The sequence below is a fragment of the Hylaeus anthracinus genome, unplaced genomic scaffold, assembly GCF_026225885.1.
Source record: "Hylaeus anthracinus isolate JK02 unplaced genomic scaffold, UHH_iyHylAnth1.0_haploid 12002, whole genome shotgun sequence".
In the NCBI taxonomy this organism is placed as follows: domain Eukaryota; kingdom Metazoa; phylum Arthropoda; class Insecta; order Hymenoptera; family Colletidae; genus Hylaeus; species Hylaeus anthracinus.
Window position 1 is genome coordinate 10921287 of NW_026534349.1, and position 15641 is coordinate 10936927.

The 15641-nt window shown below is 37.4% G+C and overlaps 1 protein-coding gene across 15 annotated transcripts in view; it reads right to left on the reverse strand.

Moving 5' to 3' along the window:
* Positions 1-15641, reverse strand: part of LOC128891846 (disabled homolog 2-interacting protein) — a 412576-nt gene that overhangs the window by 17811 nt on the left and 379124 nt on the right. For all 15 annotated transcript variants that reach the window (XM_054151725.1, XM_054151719.1, XM_054151724.1 and 12 more), the window contains one exon: positions 5180-5274. In XM_054151725.1, coding sequence (XP_054007700.1) covers positions 5180-5274 — 95 coding nt within the window. The remainder of the gene's footprint in view (positions 1-5179; positions 5275-15641) is intronic.

Sequence of the window (15641 nt, forward strand, 5' to 3'; positions counted from 1 at the left end):
ATTTCCCCAATTAATTCCCCTTGTTAAAACCACAATACTATTATTACTATGATAAATGTTTTTAAAACAAACAAAAAGTAAATCCGATTTCTCCATTATTACATAAACTCAGGAATACATGAACACGAGAAATTACTATCTCACCACTTTCACATTTACTGACACATTTTTATACAGTTCTCCGAATCGTGCATTCAGACATTCTTTTGAATGTTTTCCTAGTTGGCAAGCATCTGCTGGAAAAGTATTCTGCAATCAGGCACCTTGCCAAAACAGAGTTGCAATCGCCAGTTAAATGAACATCTGTCATTTCTGGGTGTCTGTGTGGTCTGGCATTATCTTTCCAAATAGAAACTTTCATAAAACTGTATTACGAATGTTAAACACGTACTAGTCTTAATCATAAAGTAGATAAATAATTCACAGAGTTTACAAGCATTTACAAACAGTTAGGAATGCCACGTAAGATGAATATAGTACTGATAATAAACAGCTGATTGGACTCAATGCGTCAGCTCGTTACATAATACTACACAAGCCAATTACTCAACTTAAATCGCTTTAACTGATATCGCAGTTTGTAAAGAGAATTATTGTATTACAAAAGTGTCTGGAACTGAGACGTATGATCAAGTCTGACGAATGTTTATATGAACTTTTGTCACTATTTACAATCTTATGACATATCTTATTCTATATTTACGATTTAATTTAACAATCTAATTTTACAATTTTATTTATAAGTTTGCAATACATTTAGTAAACTATATATAATATATATATATATAAGTTTCGGATTCAGAAATTTATAAAATGCGTAAAAAGGATGAAGGTTATGTTAAACCAGGCGACACGTGTTGTTGCAGTGAGACAATACTGTAATTATAAAACACAAATATATATACAGCTTATCACACAACAAAGAATTATCATCTAATAACACTAATGATTATACCTGAATCAACACACTTGTCGGTATAAGCAATAATTAATACGAATCTTAAGTAAAGTTAGCACGTGTGCGACTATGACAGTACAGTTAATCGGCCATTGCCTCAGTGTCAGTCATGTGACGTCAGCGTTACGCGCGGTTAAGTTTGAAAGTCGTCAAACTTACATATATATAATAAAGTTTATAATACAAAATTATAACATTTAATTTACAAGATCCTGATCTTTAAACCTTTTGCATCTTGTAGAGCTTGTCTCCCAGTTGATCCAGTTATCGAGACATTTAGCGATTGGTCATTTTTTACTCGATTTCATTTTTGGCAAAAAGACCAAAAAATTTTGTACTGCTTCTTACTCCGAGACGGATGGACCAATCGGATTGAAACTTCTTGCACCTGGAGCACCATCGCTGCCACTGGGTACCATAAAAAAAACGTTCGACCTGGTTTTAGTTTTTACTAGTTTATATTACTTTTTATCCAAAAAGATTACTTTTTCGGTTTTTTCCAAGAAAAATGACAAATCCAAGCATGTTTTGATAACGGGACCAACTGGGAGACACGCTCTACAAAACGCAAAAGGTTTCATCCGTAATCGGCGAGCAGACATAAAAATATATATAAAAGAATAACAAAAATATACAAGTCGAATTGAGTAACCTACTCCTTTTTCGAAGTCGGTTAAAAAGAAGTGGACGAACCACCTGCAGCTTGCACAGCCTCTGGAAGGCAATCGCACGTGAGATTTGAGAACACCTGCGTCCAAGAGCCAAGACACCGGGTCGATATTTTCCATACTGCGTCGTCCATCCACTTTTACATCTCCCCCAGAGGAAAAGAAGGGTGTCGGTTTACGTAACGAAAATTGAGGCGAAGGGCAAAGGTGACTTCCCCGTAAAAGGAGTCCCCTATGAAACGAGGGAGAGAGTTTATAGGATAGAGAAATTGTTGCGAGGTGTGCGGCTCAAATGTTAACAGTACCAGTGATGCTATAATTCGATCATATCGATCGACCAGGTTCGATGACGTAACTGAACGATCTGGCTCGATGCGATTTTTTATTCAATTAGGATGCAACAATTGCCCTTTCTCCACGACAAAGCCTGAGAAACGAACGTTTTTGTTGGGGAAAATTGCAGACACATGTAGGTGAATATTTGGTGAATAATATGAAGAATGAAACTTCGAATTAAGTAATGGCAATTACGTTAGCATTGGTATATTGATATTTTATACATATATGAAGGAGAACTGTACAAGAAGAATTGTAGGAGTTACAAGGAAGTCAGAGACAAACAAATCTTGAATTTTTCAAGAAAATAAAAATGCTTTCGTATTAATTTTTGAATGGTAGCAGCATTAATGTGGTCCATGTAAAATGTTTCCGTATTAATTTTTTAAATAACCAGAATATTCTCTAAAAACCTGGGAATCTCGTTTAAAACTATCATAAAGCAATCATGAGGAACAACGTTGGAAAATAAATTGCAAAGTGACGATTAGTAGAAAGCTAGGATTAGTTTAGACGAAATCCGATTCAAAGGCGACGATAAAATCAAGCACGTTTAGAAAATATTTCGAACGCTGAATGAAAAGTCCTCGGATTCGAAGAAGAAAGGGGGAACACAATGGGCATGATGTTCAAAGTGCTTGTTGTTTGTCTGAATAAAAAGGAAGATGCACGGAGCATCGGAGACGATTCAATGCACCGAAAGGCACGAGATATCGAAACTACGTGATCGGAAAACCGAAGTCGCGTTTTTTCGTGCCTCGAAAGCGAAATGTTCCACAGAAGGGAAACGCGCGATGGAAATTTCTAAAGCTTGCTACTTTAACCGGAAGCCGTGGATCTAAGCTGCAACAAAAGAATCGTCCGGCCATGATTTATCTTTTGAAAATCAGAAAATCTCTGGGCATACATGAAACGACTCGTGAAAATATACATATAAAATACGAAACACTGATAACAAGTAGACTGTAGATTTGATGCATTTATGACGTACAATAACATAGAAAACATACATAATATATACAGAAATATGTTCAATATATATATATTCAACAATTATTATAATAATATTATATACAGAATGTATGTTCAATATATTTAACAATGATTATAATAATATTGTTATTTTGTTTTGTTTAAGTGCACACACCTTTTGGTTATGTTTAGCATGTGTTTATCACAATAGTTTATATTATAAATACATACATTTCCAATTTAGTAATAAGTGTGCAAATAGAAAATTTTATTTAATCTTTTATAAACTATAAGAGGAAACTATTCCTTGGACATTTATGTGTGTTCATTAGTTAATAGTGAAAGTAAATAATGTGGAGCTAGCAAATGATCTTACAAAAAAAAGTTCATGAAAGAGGAAATATCACGGAGGAGAGGTTCGATAGAAATTACGGAAACGGAGTGAAGACTTCGTACGTAAGAAATGTTTGAAAATAAAACAAAAAGTTAGACATTTCAAATGATAATAATAATTATAGTTCGTTTATCTGTAATTTATAATTTTCTTTCTCGAGCTTAATATCGATAAAACGATATATGATGTTGATTTTAACCCACTTGAAATTTCTTTTTAACTCTACATTTAGTTCAAATAATAATAATAATAATTTTAGTTCATTTATCTGGAATTTGTAATTTTCCTGGTCCAAGTTTGACGTTGATGAAACGTCACGATATACGAAGTAACATGTAATTAGATTCAGAAAACGGAAATCCGTTGGTGTATCGACGCTGCTCGCGATGGAACAGGAACAATAAATTCCGAAGAAGAGGACTCCTTTATCCTCGCCTCGTGTCCCGAGTCAGATCTAATCTGCAAGTCTAATGCACTTTGGCGCAACGGTGACAGATTCGCCCAAAGTATTTCTTGCGATAAGGATCTACGACGGAACAACCATACCGAAGATCTTCCTCGACACACAAACCTGGGAGACGCCTAACGTTAATTGCGAGCTCGAGGCGCCACTCATGGTCGCGATAAAATAATTACTCCAAGATATTTCGCCAATTAACGCTTTTTACGCCTCCCCTGGCATTCTTCGCGTGTCGCAAATGAAGCCGTCAATGAACCATAATGCCCAGTAATTACTTTGCGATAGTAATTCAAAACAATTCGTGATAATTTATTTCGCGATGATAATTCTGTTGGAATTGTCGATTCTAACTTGGATATTCTTAAATGAAATACGTTGAAATGATTTAACTTGTACCACTAAAAAAGTATTTTCTAACGTTTATCGCCGATTCGTCGTAATTTATTCCGTCATAATATTTCAGAACGATATGCTATAATTATCTTATTTGTTAGTATAGAGGTTACACCGAGTGGATATTTGTTCGAGTTGTAAAAGTACACTCGAATACATGAAATTACATATCATAGATTAATTTTAGTACTGTTTACTTGACTTTATCCATGACATACAATTATATGTATTTAAATGTATATATTAATAATATAATTATTAATACGGACGTTATTTTTACACACTGATTAGTCCTCAGTCCTTCAAATTAATTTTCATTCCTCTGGATATTACTAATTCATTACGCTAATATTAGAGTATAATTTTCATATATATATAAATATACATTTGTTACGGTCGCTAATAATTTTGTGTAATAATTCAAAATAACTTAGAATAATTTATTTAAATGGATGTATACATGCTTTCAATTATCTGAGAAAAAAGATGACTAAGAATTGTTTTGAATTATTATCAGAAAATAATTACTGGGCGTAAAAGTATTACAAGATAAGCTGAATAAATAAATCTTAAATTGTCTATCAACGTTTCAATCGTACTCCGCTTCAAATATGAAACGTTTGCAAAGGTTGCCAGTTTAAAGCAACAAAGAACAAAGCCATAAGTAACTCAATTTCATTTGATAAAACTTATCACGCGAAAAAATTCGAATACATTCAGTTAACTACATTTTTAAGCTAACTGCACATTTATTTCTCTACCGTTATGTAAATGGCCAGTATACAACTATGAACCTTTTACGAATAGAATGAAACGGTTGAGCGAGTTAAAATTCCATTTTGAAAAGGAACACTACCTCCCGATCGAAATCAACGACCTCATTCCGTGAAACGAATTCGCCCGAACAAAGCACAGTCGCGAACAGCATTATCGGAGATCAGAAATTACAGTGAACGAAAATTGCAGGGCTTTAAAAGGAACAAATGAAGTCTACTTACGACGATTCTGTTGGGGGTGACGTCCAAGGGTCGTGCTCCGAGGACAGGGGTGGCTGGTGCGCTACCCCTCCGACAGGCCTTCTCGTAGGACGTATCTGAAACATACGGGAACGTTTGTAATTTAGCACAGGGTAATTGGACGAGTGGGCGTTTCCGGTGCAAGATGGTGGGGGGCAAAGGATAACGTTAACTGTTGCATCTCGTTTCGGAAGCGAATGGTAATTCGGTCGCAGCGAACAGGTAAACTGAAACCGTCGTTATCGTGCATATCTGAGGGCAACCTCTGTTCTGAGACGCAATTTTAAAAAATTGTTTTCAATTTACAAATTAGTCCCGAATGACCTTTTGATATATGGACCGTTTATTTTGAAAGTGGTGTAACTCTATTTTCTCTTGTTTCGAGAAAATTAAAGGTTAACGTATCTGTTAATTAAAAAATTTAGGCAAATTATATGAAGTCTGGCAATGTTTCTACTGTTTTTATCAATATGTAATTTGGTTACATAAATTTGTCTTAGGCGTATTTTACTAAACTGATGTATACTTACGAGATGCATGCAAATGGACTCGCGCCACTTTCAAAATTAGACAATTGTAAAAATCGTTTAATTTCAATTTCGAAAAATCAAATATCACCTGCAAGATAGATAACAATCAAAATTAATTAAACCCGAATTATGTACTCTAATGCTATCGATGCTGTTTTTCTACATTGAAATCTTTATCCGTAGTATTTTCCTATAATCATTTACATAATTTTCTTTTAAACCGAATTCTCCATAAAAAGTTCTATTGTCTTTTAAAAAGTCTGCTTGCTGACTTCCTTGAGTAATAGAACCTCCATCATTGTTTAATATTAATTCTAACGAGTATTTAAGCTTTTAAGTAGTAAATTAAATAGCCTTCGCATTCAATACAAGCATCACGAACACCTACATCAAATTTCATTTGACCGGGACAACAGTAATAGTAATTATAGGGAAACCATAAGCATACAAATTTCAAATATGAATAAGTAGTAATCCTCTGGGCCTGATCCCAAGGAGGCAGGAGAGAATAGAAGAAAGGCCCGCGAGTAACTGGAGACTCTTAGGCAGAGGGGAAGAGTTTAAATCGCTGACCGTAAACAGAGAGGCCGCAGAGAAAGGTCTAGGCCCTGTTTGGGACCTCGCAAGGGCGTTAATTACAGGGCTGCTATTGTTCCACCCCTTCCTCTTCCTTGAGCCGATTTCCGTTGCTGGAAACGTGGATGAAGCGAGGGAGAGCGGGCTCCTTCGAGTTTACGTTGTAATTAATTGTTGTTTTGAAATTAAAATATACTTGAAGGGTAGTAAAAAGTTGTTACACTTTGAGAATGTTATGTAACATTTTTATTGTACCGAGGTTTGGACTTAGGTATCAAAGCCTCCTAGGAATAATAGTATTATATTTTATTTGTGCAAACACGAGTGTTTGATGATATAAAATATGTGAAGCAATGTGTAGGTTACTTTATGCATTTTATATTATTGACTTATATTATTCAATTCATAATACACGTCATATAAATTGTTAGTTGTCTATACTTAAACTGTCGTCGAGTGCAAGGGGTTGATTCACATTAACTTTCTATAACATATGCAAACACACATCTTCAAAACTACAAGATTGAGAAAAATATTACTTTTAATTAATGTCAGCTAGAATTAATTTAGCTCGCAATTAATACCGCTCAAAAATCGGACCGTTAACGCACCTGTGAGAGATTTGGCGCACAAGGAAGTTTGCCCGACAGGATCTCGACTATTAACTCGGTAAAAGAAAAGTCAACGCGTAAATCTGTACCTCGAGATTAAAAAGGACTTCGCATATTTCGAACTCGGTCACAGCGTGGTTCGAGCAATGCTGGAACCACGGTGATTTCAATAACGAGAACGGGCGAGCATTGTGCCTATATCGCAGGGACCATTCGGTGGTCCTTCATAATGACGGAGCGTTACAACGAAAATGCAATGGAAACGTGGACACAATGACTAAGGAGAAGGAGGGTTGAGCAGGTAATGCGACGGTCAGTTTCATTTTATCTCGGTTTATCCACGAACAGAGGAAGCGATTGTTACAACGGGTGCATGTAACTCGATACCTGTTGTTACGTGTAGCTAGCCGCTTAACAATGATTCGTGATTAAAAGTAACGGGCGCCGCGGCAGGTTGTATTCAATCGGAGAACGAATTCGACCGTTATCGCGAGCAATAACAGAAAAAACTGACGACAGATTCGAATTTTGGGTATTGTTCGATGTATTGAAAATTTGGACGAATCGAATAACGAAAACAGAATGTTCTGGTTGCAATAAATATTTATGATGGGCGATATACGAACCAAATTGACCAGAACATGATTTTACAGTCTTTTGTTTAAGTTGATTCTTTACTCTTTTTTTTTTATGCGATCCAAGGTATTACCGCGATGAATCCGTTCGCAAGAATTCATGGTTATTCTTTATTGCTGAAAAGCGGTACAAACGGGTACAAACGATTCTAAAGAATAAGGAAAAAAAAAAGATTTCAAAAATCTCAATGTCGGGTGATGACGATTTTTTGAATTTTTTCTTTTAATTATTAAGCGATGAAGGTACAAACGAAACTATCGGCGGTACAATCAAGTACAAACGATATACTATCATTTTCTATACAAAAAAATTAATTTTTGAAAAGTCGGGTGCCAGGTTCGCACAGCTTACATACAAATGAATGTCCAAAGTATTAAGGAGCTATCGCGAGCAGTATTTAAGTAAATAATTGAGGAAGGAACGTCGTCTTGTAGGGGTTTTGGAGTAGAAGGGCTTCTTGGTAGAAAGGAGTGAAAAGGCACACGGTTCTTGAGCGACTCACCCAGCGCCACGCCCTCGCAGAGCACGGAAACACGTCGCCGTCGGCGTCGTCGCGGATCGCGCATGAATAGCTAATTGACCAGGCAGAAAGGGCACCGGTTCGCGGTTACGGTCGTGGACCCTTTTCCCTAGCGATGGATGCACGGGATCCGTGGCTCTGCAGCTGCAGACGGCTCCCGTGCAGCGAGAAAACGCATCTTTTGTGCCTGACTCGAGTGAACGGAGGCGGTGCACAAAGAGACCTCTCGCTCGGACTGCTGGCCGACCAAATGAATTGTAATTGAAACGAAACCCAGCCAGCACCTATTTCTCCCTTCGTCATTTAACCCTTTTCTAGTCGTTTAGTCAACGATGGAATCACGTGATACGCAAGTCGCGAGTTATTAACGACTCAACGGCGTATCGAGTACTCGACGTTGAATTAATACAGAAATGTCTGTAGAAAGGGAATTACTGGTTGAAGTTTCCAGAGTGTTATTGGTATCCAATATGATTAGTCTCCATAGTCCCCGGATTCAAGGTTCGATACTTAATACGAATTATTCGTATCTGCAGTACTTAAAATCGCAGAAAGTGTACGTTTTTTTTTTCTTTTTTTCATTAACTTAAATTAACTCGGTTAACTTTGTAAGTTCGTACGTGTTAAAAGTTAGCTTTCTAAATTGCATTCACTGAATAACAGGAGAGGTAATGAAAATTTACCCACGTAAATTTCACGGGAATTTCGTCCCCACGTCACGAATCCAAGTCCTTTGATTCGCAAAGATGGAACTTAAATTTAAAGTATCTTGTTTCTCGTGTCCAAATTCTCGTGTAACCACTTCCAATTTAAAATTCTTATCAGCGACTCCGTCACCATTTCGATTTCATCTTCAAACTGTACATAGTCGACCAATGTATCTCTACAATCCATAATTATCAAAATACACACTTCTTAGATACCTGTTGATAGTATCAACTGGACACACCAAACGGTCAACCAATCCAAACTCGAACGCATAAAATCGATAATTCTTCACGAACTAATTGTTCGGGTCAAGTTTTATCAGAAGTCTATACCAAGAGTTCAATTGCGGGTAATTCCATCCATCGCATCGATACGATTCTCTATGGTGACCGTGGACCGAAGAAAGAAAGACTGGAGTGGAATCGCAGTCCATTCAACGGTCAACAATGCGCGATTGTGCCGCTGCAAGGTCGACTTCTCGCATTCCGTTGCATGACGTAATGGCCACGATAGACGTTACCGTTGTCGATTGGATTTTTGGTGGGAGAAACAGACCGCTCGTTAAAACATTCATAGACGAGCCGATTCAAACGTCACGCGAGACCACCCAACGAGGGACCCCGGAACTAACGTACTCTGGAAATCTGTAAACCGTCGCGAAACCGTACAATAAAAAAACGGGTAAAAAAAATGACAAATCGCAAAATGTCTTGATAACGAGACCAACCGGAAGACATGCTCTACAAGATGAAAACTGTTTCATCCCGATTAAACTAAAAAATAAAAAATAAATGAAATAAAAAATTTACACGTCGAATTGAGTAACCTTCTCCTTTTTCGAAGTCGGTTAAAAAAAAAATAGCCTTGCTTCGAGAGTATGTCCCGATTGAATGAAACACGATGTCAAAGAGCTACAAAAGTAGATTCCTCGGTAGATTCCTTTCCTTTAAACTTAAGAAGTACTTCCAAGATGTTGAGCTAACGAAACTTTGAGTTTTCTCGGTATAAGTATCGTAGTATCTGATTAATGAACAATTAATAAAGCTTGACCGAAATGGCGGATGATACTAAAGAATTCTAATGTGTATTTCTCAGTAGCAAAACTAAATTTTCAATGAAAAAAGGAGTCGAAACGTAGGAAATTTTTGTGTTTCGACATATATCGTTGAAGGCCTACCCGAGACCAGTTTTAAAAGTCATCGAAGACAATTTACAGAATATGTAGATAAAAGAATCCTGAACTTCCTAATCGTAAATTAACGCCAGGTTACTAAAGAATCACCAACAGTTTAAATGGCAGACGATGTAAAAGAATTCCAAAGGTTTCAAGAACCCCAAAGGATTCCTCGTGATCCGAAGTAATATATTTGACGAAATACGAAATTTAAACTTTGAAAACGTTCGTGTTTTAACCTAGAAGTCTACTCCAAAGTAATCTTAAAAATTGAGGAAAGGGTATTGACACGATATTTGAACAGAAGAAGCTTAAACTTCTTATTATACATAATTGTAAACCAATAACGGATTACTAATGAACCAGTCTAGGCCAGAACTTGACCTAAATTCCAGATGGAAGTCAAAGAACTAAAAAGATAGATTCTGCGCAAACAGAACGAAATACTCTGATGCAGAATTAATTTTGGAAAAAGTGGAAGAAGAAATGATGGCTGAATATAACGAAGATGATGAAGATGTTTTAATCAAGTAACGAACCAGAAATAGAGGAGGATCATGCAGAACGAAATGTTCTGAAGTGTTCTATTTCGATTCTAGTTCAATTCTATTTCAATAATCCATTAACCCTTTTGCACTCGAGGCCTTCTTTTCTGGTATCTACCAGCAACTCGAGATGCTTCCTTAGCATTTTATTGCCACGAATGCTAAGATTATATTGACATCGAAAATGAGATCTCTAGTTTGAGATTTGAAAATCAGGTCACCTTTGTGTCAACGACAATCACTTTATTGGCACTTCGAGTTCCAAAGAAATTACACCTAAAGAAAGCCTAGTGGTGACTGAGAGTCGCCTCTCGAGTGCAAAGGGTTAATTCTGATATCTCTGTTACATGAACCATTTTATGGGATATTCGCAACTGCCGTTGGTCTGGGTTTTTCGCATCTGTGCAGGTGTAACGAAGAATGCACCGTTTTACAGCAACACTCTTGGTCTCGGCGAACAAAACTGACCCCTCAAACGCAACCGTACTCGCACACCGTCGTTCCTGCAATTGCGTGTACTGTCTGACAGATAAGATCACGATGCAAAGCTTGGCTGGCTGGTCGCGACAAGAAGTGGTCGCGAATTTACGAGCCTGGCGTTCTTCCCAGCCACTGTCTTTAAGCTCGGTGCACAACGGAAGCGAACGAAAGGAGCATCTAATCCTCCATTGTAGAGACAGTGGTGAAAGTGTATCCTACAAACTTGTTCCGAGAAAAGGAAACGTTAAACTAACGGAATCGTAAAACTTGGTCCAGTGACCACGAAATACACTAGATACTAGGTCAGAAAGGGTCGACTTTTACCTCATCAGTCTCCTGGGATATTTTTTTGACACAAGGAGATTTTGTGTTTTAATAGAAGGCCTTTAATAGAACCAGCACATTTCAGATTTAGATATTAGAACCGTAACGGTAACATTATTTTGTTTAAAACGAAGCGGTTAAATATATGTTGAGAGAATAAAGTTATCAAAGTAATGTTTTTGCAAGAGTAATTTCGTACAAAGGAAACGCTATATGGAGCAAATAAATTAATAATTAATTAACCTTCAATCTGTAATTAAATTAATTTACCTGTAAGTGAATTTTCGGAAGGAATTTATTTCTATATCAGCTTTATATACTACAATGAAACTGAATTTGTCTGAACAAATGCTATCTCATCATTTGTCCCTATGAATCGAATAACTTTTGTAAAAACATTTCTTTGATAGCTTCATCTTGTCAGAGATATTGAAACGAAGCACCCTGTACATACAACCGCATCTTTTTAATTACAGGGAAGAGAGACAAAGTAAAATCAAGTTTCAGCCAAAATTAGAGTAAAATCATTGTTAATAGCTGAGTGACTTTAGCTTGGCAGTTGTAGTGTTGAAAACTGATAGATTATTTATTGATAGTATATATATATATATATGAAAAGTATATCGAGTACAATAATCATCGCTTGTTCGGTCTCGAATTGCGCTAGTAACGCTTGTGTAACATAAAACAAAACGGAGGCGCGGATGATTGAAACCGCTTGCCTGCACATAACCCGCGAAATACAAATGTGGGACAAACCCCTTTCAAAAATCGAATATTGTATTACAGTACATACACAGAAGAGAAGTCCTGAAATTTGTAATTTTCGAATATTTTTAAAGTCTATAACTATAAAAGAATAGGCCTTAGACTTGGCTAGCTGATGGAGGTAGAAGAAATAAGGTGATTTCCTGGAACCAATGCTCAAGGTCCTAGAATTATTACGTACGTTGCGGTAATTATTTGAATTGTTCTTTTGTACAAAATGCAAATATTGTACAATACCGTTACGAATTTGTCGAACGAGGTAACAAATTCTTGACGGTTCTTGACGGTTGATAGCATGACGGTTCGAGAATACATCTTCCTCTCTTTCTAAGTGTACTCCGAATGATACATTCGCGCACACGCGTCAAACTGATCGGCCCTGCCAATAGGAAAATCAATTTCGAGCCATAGCTCACACTTTTAGCAATTACAACCTGTTACCAGTTCTACCATTACCGTCGCCTGTGTTGACGCTACTAACACAGGTCAAAATACCGCTATTTTTAATCGAATCTATGTTCTCTTCTATAATTCCCGAGAATAATGAAGAATTACTCAACTATCGAATATCGTGTTACAGATTCCGAAAGGAAATTCGTAAGAATCCCTGTAGCGAATCGACCGGACTAACAAGTGTACTTGGCAACGTTACAAATTGAAAATACTCGCCAACTATATAAGCGAGTCCGATAAATCAGCCAAGTCGGTAAGAAGACCAGCAATGACGACAGCCTCGACTGGTTTTCATTGAAGTCGACCGCTAACTGGTACGATTCATGGGATTCACACGCCATTAGCCTCGGGGATGACTGTTAACGCGTCGAAAAAGGACGCTAAACGACGTATGGGGTGGGTACGTTTAATTTATCGCTTTATTATATAGTGACCAGGGTGTTCACAATGAGTTAGTCATTAGTAACGACAAATAAAATACGTACTCGATTCTTTTTTTCTCTGCGTGGCTGCGTCCACCGTGGAATATCGTCAAATTCGTTACGTACGCGACAATGTTACAAACGCGGTGAATAGAATGTTCGCCGATTTTATTTTATATCTCACTGCGAATCTAATAGTCATGCGAAATGCATAACCTTTTTTTTAGCGGTTATTTATAGACGCGACGACTACTTTGTTATTATGGTTACCATTTAAGTCGTTTATTTTGAAAGCGGATCAAATCCATTCTTGCTAAGAAGACAAATATTATTCACTTAATAATTGCTATTATTTTAATAGGAATTGTATATTAAACTCTTTTACATACATTTAAGCAGGGCTGTAAAGTAACGATTACTTCTCTATTCGTTACAATTTGGAATAATTACTTTTGAATTAGAAAGTAGTTATTTAAGTAATTCTTGATTACTTTGTTTTTTGTAATTATGCAATACTTTATGCTGTACTCGCCCACATTTATTACGAAATTTACGAGTATTGCGAATCGCGACACGAATCCATGGAAAGTTCAAATGTTTACTCGGTGGGAATTAATTTCAGGCTCGATTCGTTTGACGCTCCCATTGGTCGTTAATTAGCGATTGAAGTGACCATTTAATTAAGCGGCGAGAACGCAATTTCGAAACGTACGTTAATTCTGAAAGCTCGATATTTCCACTCACGAAATTGAACGCGAGTCATTTCCGATTCGTTGTTTGGAGTATTTTTGAAATCGTTTTTATTCGTTTGTTTTCTTTAAAAGAATGCGAATTATTTGATTTTTAATAAAATGAGTGTATTGTGCGAATCACAATAGGATTTCATGTTAGCTCGTTAGGGTGCCCGTCTAGTCTAGTTTTATATCTGAAACTTTTACAAGTTACTTCTTCAGTTATCGATTTAATTTTGTGATTTTTACAGATTTCGTTGTTACGCGCGTACAATAGTGCGTTTATTCAAATTCTAAGTACGATGATTTGTAACTACTCCGATATTGAAATATGAGTTTTAGCTGCCATACCCCATAGCGCAGCACTCTAAGTCCAGATATGTTCAATAATTCTTTTGTAAATCAGTATTTCGTTTCCCAAGCTTAGTTTCGAATATTTGCCAAATTAGCCAGTACATATTTCTTTCTTCTGGACAGATTTGCTTGGTCTTGGCCAGTATATGATGTCTCCATCTAAATCATAAATCCAGATCAGTGATGGGCAAAATCGTAATCGCAAATACGAATACGATTGTAATCGCATCGTTTCGAGTTGTAATTACGAATACGACCCTATTTTTAAAGGTTTACAGCCATAGAAATTCATTACCTCAAAACCGACATCATATTCGTGTTCCTCGCATTAAAAGACATAGAAAACCATGCTTTCGTCAAAATAAAATTTTTTTAGAAAAGTTACCCTATCTAGCTCCTCTATGGGCACGAATTTTAATTGAAAATTTTTCATTTTTGATCTCGACGAATGTATGGTTTTCTAAGTTTTTTGGGGCGAGGAACACGAATCTGAAGTCGGTTCTGAGATAAAGTATTTCTATGGCTGTAAACCTTTAAAAATACGGTCGTAATCGCAGAAAAGCTTGCGAATATGATTTTAATTCTAAACGCTGAAGAAGTTGCGATTACGACTTCCGTCGTAAACGCAGAAAAATTTGCGATTACGATTTTGCCCATCACTGATCCAGATGCATTCCTGAGTATTCGAAACGAAACGAGTATCCAGGCTCCAATATCGAATCCTTCATCCCTCCAGTTTCGTCACTGCCCCAACACCCGATAGCTGTTGGATTCGACTTCTCGATGTTTCATCGGTCGTTGCACCGGTTATTTTCGCAGGCGACGCCCCAGCGTATGCACGCGTCGTCGATTTTTCTGCAGGCGTCGACGCTGGAGTCCATCGGAAAGCTATCGGCGAACAACACGGTGTCGCGTCACGGGCAAACTCGTGGCGAGCTGACCGGGGTTGCTTTTTAAGGGCGTTTCCAGCTGTCCGTCGCCCATTGTCCGCTCGTGGAATTATTTATAGGCGAAGGATGACCAAACACAATTTATGCCAGCGGTGCACGTACGCGCGGCGCAGGCGACGATGCATTGTGGGCGACGACGACGTAAACGACGTCGCAATCGGACGAGCCTGTCGCCAAAAGGAACGCGTTACCGCGCTATCTGCGGGGATGAAAGCGCGAGTTCTGACCAGACCGAACGAACGAACCGTGGTTCGCTTGAAGACTGAACTGTTTGACGGAAAGGTATTGTAGAATAGAGGAATGGAGGGCCGTGGTGCCAAGTACGATTTTTTTAACCGTTTGCGCTGACAAAAAATTCACCGACGCGTGTACCAGAACAATACATAGTTCTGTCTAGTCTAGTGTAACTTAGGGATGGCATGAAAAATCACTGACAGTGATTTTTCACGGTGCCATACAAAACTGAATTTAGTTCCCTGCTGGCTCTTATAGAACAAGGCAAATTCTTGATACTAAGCAATTGTCTATCTATCGTCAATCTAAGCAGCAACTAATAAATTTTCAATTTGATCATTGATGTACCTATGTCTCTTTTGTTTGACGCATTTCAAATTACGCAATGACGTCCACGATTTCACGCTGGATCCTTCGCGTGGTTAATC